At 39.0% G+C, this 7,041-nt stretch overlaps 1 protein-coding gene across 1 annotated transcript in view; it reads right to left on the reverse strand.

Annotated features, from left to right (window-relative positions):
- Positions 1 to 5,826: 5,826 nt before the first annotated feature.
- LOC109208049 (nectarin-1-like) overlaps positions 5,827 to 7,041 on the reverse strand; it is a 1,984-nt gene continuing 769 nt past the window's right edge. Inside the window, exon 2 of the mRNA XM_019371054.1 lies at positions 5,827 to 6,602. Within this exon, the coding sequence (XP_019226599.1) occupies positions 6,031 to 6,602 (572 nt within the window). The 3' untranslated portion in view covers positions 5,827 to 6,030. The remainder of the gene's footprint in view (positions 6,603 to 7,041) is intronic.

A 7,041-nucleotide genomic window follows, 5' to 3' on the forward strand; every position in this document is an offset into this window, starting at 1 on the left:
GCCTTGGCCTTGGGCACCGCCGGCTCGGGTATATCAATAATGTGTTCCCTAGACGGGTTCACGGTATCTTGAGTCTCTACCCCGGCCTCATCATCAATATCAATCCGCACATCATTTGTCACTATTGGTTCAACCACATTGTCAACATTCAAAGGTGCATCATCATCATGCAACTCAATTTCATCATTCACAACTTGATTCTCAACCGAGGCATGCACATCACCGCCTCTTCCACTCCTAGTTGTAACCGCCATCACATGATTGTTACCCCCTTTCGGGTTCACTACCGTATCACTTGGTAGCGCACCTTTTGGGCGGGTATTTAAAGCTTGAGAGATTTGTCCTATTTGCACCTCTAGGTTCCGGATAGATGTGTTATGCGAAGCCAATTGTGCATCAGAATCTTGGTTCTTTTTCATCATCTGCTCGAACATCATTTCTATCCGTCCCATATCACTTCCAGAAGAACTAGGCCCTTGTGACTGAAAGGGGGGTGGATTGTTTGGTTGTTGGAACATGGGGGGCCTTTGAAAGCCTTGCCCCCTACCACCATTATTCCACCCTCCTTGATTGCTATTGTTGTTGTTCCAATTGTTGTTGTTCCCATTCCAATTGCCTTGGTTATTACCTTGATTACCCCAATTGTTGTTTTGATTGTTATTGTTCCAATTGTTGCCACCCTGTTGTTGATTATTGTTATTCCAATTGCCGCCTCCTTGTTGATTGCCCCAATTGCCTTGGGGGCGCCATTGTTGATTCCCTTGATTTCCTCTATTTCCTTGGTAGTTATTGACATATTGGCATTCCTCACTTTGATCATCAAAACACTCGTTCGAATAACCACCACCATCATTGTTGTTGTCAAACTGCTCACCGTTACCTTGAGGTTGTTGTTGCCCTCTTTGCCTCCTTTTTAGCATAGAAACATTCTCCATTGCATTGACTTGGCGCGGGTTTTGTACTTGTTGCAATTGCGCCTTCGCCAACTGATTCATTGTTGTTGTAAGTTCGGCAATAGCTTGGCCATGATCACTCAACTCCTTATGCAAATGGATGACCGTGGGGTCACCTTGGGGTACATTCGCTCGGCTTTGCCATGCCGAAGAGGTGTCCGCCATTTCATCAAGTACATCACATGCCTCTTGGTAAGAAAGTTTCATAAAGTTCCCACCGGCCAATTGGTTCACAATGCATTGATTTGTGGTGTTGATGCCCCTATAGAAAGTCTGTTGGATCATCGCCTCAGTCATGTCGTTGTTAGGGCATTCCTTCACCATTGTTCTATATCGCTCCCAGATCTCATGCAATGGTTCCGTTGGCATTTGCTTAAAGGCTAGAATCTCGTCCCGAAGAGCCGCCATATGACTTGGAGAAAAGAACTTGGCAATAAATTTGTCCGCCAATTCATCCCATGTGGTGATAGAATGATTTGGTAACCTTTCTAACCAGTCCAACGCTTTGCCCCGAAGAGAAAACGGGAAAAGCCTCAATCTCAACGCATCCTCTGACACGTTTGTTTGTTTGCTGCCCCAGCAAGTATCTACGAACCCCTTCAAGTGCTTGTATGCATTTTGGTCGGAGGCGCCCGTAAAATATCCCCTTTGCTCGAGCAAGGTCAACATGACATTTGTGATTTGAAAGTTCCCCGCCCGGATTCGGGGAGGAACGATGGCACTCGCGTACCCTTGATTAGGAAGAACTCTTGGGACCGCTCTTGGCGGTGGCGGAGGAGGGTCTGGAATAGGATTGTTGTCATGTACATTAGCATTGGCATTTCTACCTCTCCGTGGTACTTGAGGTACCGGAAGCTCATCTTGCTCAACATCTTCAACCTCCTCCCCCGCCAAGGCATTGCCAAGAGGGTCATTTCCGTTTAGAGCCATGTGTACCTGATGGATCAACACAAATAAAGTTAGTAAAAAGAAGGAAAGAGAAGCAAAACACAAAACTAGCTACACAAATAGTCAACACCGTAAGCTCCCCGGCAACGGCGCCAAAAAGTGATCGCAGCGGACTCAACCTTAGGAAGAGTGGGCGCTAATACTTTTACCCAATAGTGGTATCGGGGTCAATTTCCACAGGGAGCTAGAAAGGGAGTTGGATATTTGCTTAGCCTAGAAATGCGTGTTTGCTTCTAATTGATCTTCTATCATTTTTGGGTTTTTATGATTATCAACTACAATTTAACAACTACTAATTATAACTAAATTATGCTAAGATATTAATTCTAGGTTGTATGCAAGATAGAGAAAGACACTAGGGTCATGGCATTTACCTAGGTGGTCAACTAACGGGTAGAGATTCCTAATACAAGAATGATAATTATGGGGCTTATGCTATAACCGTTGCACGATTGCACTCACTCTCACACCTCTCGGTAGAAAGAGTGATTTTGCCCAATTGACTCTCTCAAGACAAATTGGGTAGGCCAACAAGCCCAAGCAACTTAGGGTTCAAGTTGGGTAATTACTCTTTCGAGGTTTAACCCGTTAATTGGGACTACCATTCTCATGGGTCCATCCCAATTCCTTGTTGGGTTAATTTTGGAGTCATAGACACTCTTTCTCGAGAAGAGTCAAGACCCACTAAGCTAGACTTAGTGTTTGCAACCACCAAATCCTAGTTAAATCATAAAATTAACCCAAATAACAAACATCCAACATCATTCAAGCATTAAACAATCACACCCAATAATTACCCACACTAGGGTTGAGCCACAACCCTAGCTAATGGGTTTAGCTAGACATAATAGCAACAGAAATTGAAGAAGTAGTAGATAAAATCAACATATTAATTAACTAGAATGTTAATCTACAAGAATCCACGATAAAACAAGATGAAAATGCCCAAAATAGGCTAAAACTTGAGTCTCACAAGTGCAGCTGCTATCTGATATCTAATGCTTTACCTAAAAATAATAAAATATTCTATTTATAATAGGCTAGAAAAACTGGACAAAAATACCCCTGAGGGGCTGGTGCGGACTGTGCAGAAATGCAGCGCGGCCGCGTAGGGGTCTTGGTCCTCGATCACTCACTTCTGAAGCTGGGGACGCGGACAGCGCAAAAAGGTAGCGCGGCCGCGCAGGCTAATGGGCCCGGACCGCGTAACAATGAAGCGCGACCGCGTGGAAGGAATTTGGCAATTTGACACCTCTCTGAATCTCACCCACGCGGACCGCACACAAATGGAACGCGGCCGCGTGGGACTTTGCCTTGAATTTTCAAGCCTCTAAATCTCTACAAGCGCTGACCGCGTAGAAAGGAGCGCGGACCGCGCATGGTTACCCTTGAAATGTATATTCTCTGAATCTCCTAGCGCGGCCGCGCAGCAAAACAGTGCGGTCCGCGCTAGGTCCTCTTGTCCCCACTTCAATGATTTCTGACACTTGAGCAGGTTTCACTCCGTTTCGAGCCGATTTTTGACTTTTGTGATCTTGTCGCTCAAACCTGCAATCAAGCGCACTTTGTAAGCATTCTGGGTCTATTTTATGACAATTCATACATAAAGCATAGGCAAGTATGGGCATAAAACGTGTTAAAATCATAGTTATCACTGCTCTGATACCATATTAACTGAGCTAAAATAAGGTAGTAAATCGATTGTATCTGCACATGCAATCATGAACTATAGCATTCAATCAAATTGCGGTACGTTCACATATGAGAATCAAAGAGAAGAATGATGGAGGAATCTGAGAGATGAGAGCATATCGAATACTCTAGAATCAGATTTTCTTAACTAACTAACTAACTCACCGATACACAATCAGTCTATTTTATATACCGACCCTCTTCTGCTATTCTATGTATTTGCATACTACTCCCTTCTACTTATTCCTATTTCTTATTTAGTCCCTATTGTTATAATAAATAGAGAGAGGAACTCATCTTGGCCCATTGACAACCCCTTTACATAAAGCTCGCGAATGAGAGCAGGAAGCGCATAAATATATATTGGGCCTCATCCAAAGACTTACCTCATTAAGAGAGATATGATGCAGCGACAAATATGGAGTTTTCGTGGGAATTTTACACTGTATGTCCACTTCCTTTTATGTGTTTTCTCCTTTTTTATTTGGTGTGAAATTATTTTTCTCATATTTGATAGTGAAATTCTGTTTCGTGCTTTGGTTTTAACCTGGATAGAAGATTATCACGTAAATAATAAATAGGCAAAATACATGAAGTCCCTCCTGAACTTGTCCGGAAAACTCGATTGAACACTTAAACTAAACGGGAGTTTTTTACCTCCCTAAATGTATTTAGAGTGTATTATATTCTCCCTCCCCGAAGCACTAATAAAAATCTCATAACATAAGGCGCTTCAGACCCGCGTGCCACGTCAGCAGCATGTCAGCGCCACATAAGAAATCTTCACTCTTTGGTAATTTTTACTCTTTTTCTTTTTTCTTTTTTGTTACTTATATTCTTACACTAATAATCCCAATTAACCACTTAAATCCTTCAATAATGATATAATCAACATCTCTCTCTTTAATCAAATGAGTATAAAATTTAGATTCAACAAAATCTCAATCTATTTCTCTTTCTTCAGCAAAACAATCACAGAGCCTACAGATATGTCTCTAATCGATTCTCCTTCCAATTCATATCCGAAATGCTCCTTTAATTTTTGCCCAATTCACTTCCACCCGATGTTTGAGACACCGCCACATTTTATTGTCGGAGATGTTAAATGATTTATTGCACTCTGTGTAGCGCTAATCCGCGATGCGACTTCATTCTCTTGTTTCGTCCTTTACAGAGCTGGGTGAAAATGTTGGGTTCATAATATGAATAGGTCACATTGATTCTTTTGTCTTATAGTTTAGTACAAATATGCACATTAATTCAAAATCTTCTACTATGCTTATTGAAGAAAAACTTAGAGAAAAAAAAGATGAAGAAGAAGACAGAAAAAAAAAAAAAAAAAAAAACAGGCCTGAAGAAGAAAGGGGGAAAAGGAGAACGAAGGGGAGTGGTTGAAGAAGGAGAAGTTAGAAAGGAACAGGGCCCACCTTTTCATATTTTTTTATCATGTACGCGCTTAAAAAAAATTATTTTTTTACCACATCAGCTATTATGGGGGAAAATAATTCACTCCAAATATGTTTAGGGGGTAAAGAAATGCACGTTTAGTTTAAGTGTTCAAACATGCTTTTTGGACAAATTTTATGGGGTCATTATCTATTTTGCCTAATAAATATGATATTCTCTGTCTATTTCTAGTTTATTCAGTTGCTTCTACCGGGTTCTACGTTCCTTACTTTCCTGTTTTCCATTTACGGGTATTATTATTAGTAGTTTAGTTTGCCAGTGCCCAGAGTTTTTGGCTGATTTACTATTTCGGTTGTTTGGTTAATGGTATAGGATAAGTAATCGAATCATAAACTCCGCATAAATTAAATAATACTCCATAGTGTCTGGTTGGCTGTATAACTACAAAAAATAATCTCCATATAAATAATTCATAAAACACTACATAGATTTTCTTTTAAAGTAAGTAATTCATGTATAACAATCAGTAACTTGCGAAATTCAATCATATTTAGAAGTATGGCAAAAGATATTTACACAGGTCTTCTTTTAAGCTTAAACTTGATTTTTACTGATCAAAGAATTCTGTTAATCCAAAAGGATAAAAAAGATGTTAAGCATTGGCAAATCTTACTTTGTTGTTTAAGATACCAAAGATGCGTTCTGAGAAATCAAAACCAAAAAGACAAATAAAAATAAAGTAAACAGAACTTCGTGTCATTGTAGCTAGAGACAACAAGATGTAATAAATAATTCAACATATATATAAATAATTTCATACCTATGATTTATTTATTATGCTTACAATATTAATTGACTACATAATAATTGCATGAATATATTCCATGGTCACATTCCTAGGTAAAAGACTTGCCCTTATAGCCCGAACTTCCTCACCACTAGTTTGGAATGCCTTAGCCACACCATCATCTGGAATATAAGATGTAGATTTTTTTTTTCTTTCTTTCCAGATTTCGACAATTTTATTTCACTACATAATATCATGAGGGTAATTCAAGGTCACATTTGCAGGTACTCCAAGTCTTCTCCTTATCTCTTGAACTACCGTAACATTAGTTTGGTATGTCTTAGCCACAACCACATCTGGAATTTTAGGTATTGCTATAAACATGGAAACTACAGGCTGAACACCAGGATTCTGGCTATCGAATGCCACAAGTATACTTGCGTTACCTTTGCCAACATTAAACTGGAAATGGATGAGAGCTCTTGGGAAAACAAAGACTTCACCCTTTCTGATCAACTTGTCAACAAAAACATTGTCCGTAGTGATGAATCCAGCAATTAATTGACCTTTAAGTACGAAAATTATTTCTGTGGCTCGTGGGTGACTATGTGGAGGGTTTAAACCATCACGTTCAAAGTCTACTCGAGCCCATGACATTCCCAATGTGTTAAGGCCAGGCATGTTGTTAACGTTGGCTACACCGACTTTAGTGCCAAATATATTCGGTTCTCCTGGTTCTGCAATTGCCATTGACGCAAAATCTTCTGGTGCGTATGTGTAATTACTTTTGCATGCATATCCATTCACCGTTACAGCTGTTTCACGTATTAAAAAGGTATTAAATATGAATTAGCATTTTGATAAAAATAAAAAACTTAAGTTATATAATACCATATGCTGTAAATTATATCATTAAACTATCCGATTATCTAAAAGATATGGGCAAATACAAAATTGGCCAGTCGCCCAAAATTAATTGCATTTGCTAGCTAAAAATAGTATAAAATTTATATATTATATGTATATAAAACACATATATACAAAAAGTATATATTTTATCGGCTATTAATTTTGGGAGTACATTAGCACCATCCTTATAGAGTATCATTAGTAACCTGTAAACCTGGAAAATAAAGTTGGTTAATTATACCAAGCTATTGCAACAAGTTGATATAAATTAATCGTGTAAAAATATTTTACATCATCGATATGGTCTATATATATATATATATATATATATATATATATATATAT

This window comes from Nicotiana attenuata, unplaced genomic scaffold (genome assembly GCF_001879085.1).
Source record: "Nicotiana attenuata strain UT unplaced genomic scaffold, NIATTr2, whole genome shotgun sequence".
Classification (NCBI taxonomy): domain Eukaryota; kingdom Viridiplantae; phylum Streptophyta; class Magnoliopsida; order Solanales; family Solanaceae; genus Nicotiana; species Nicotiana attenuata.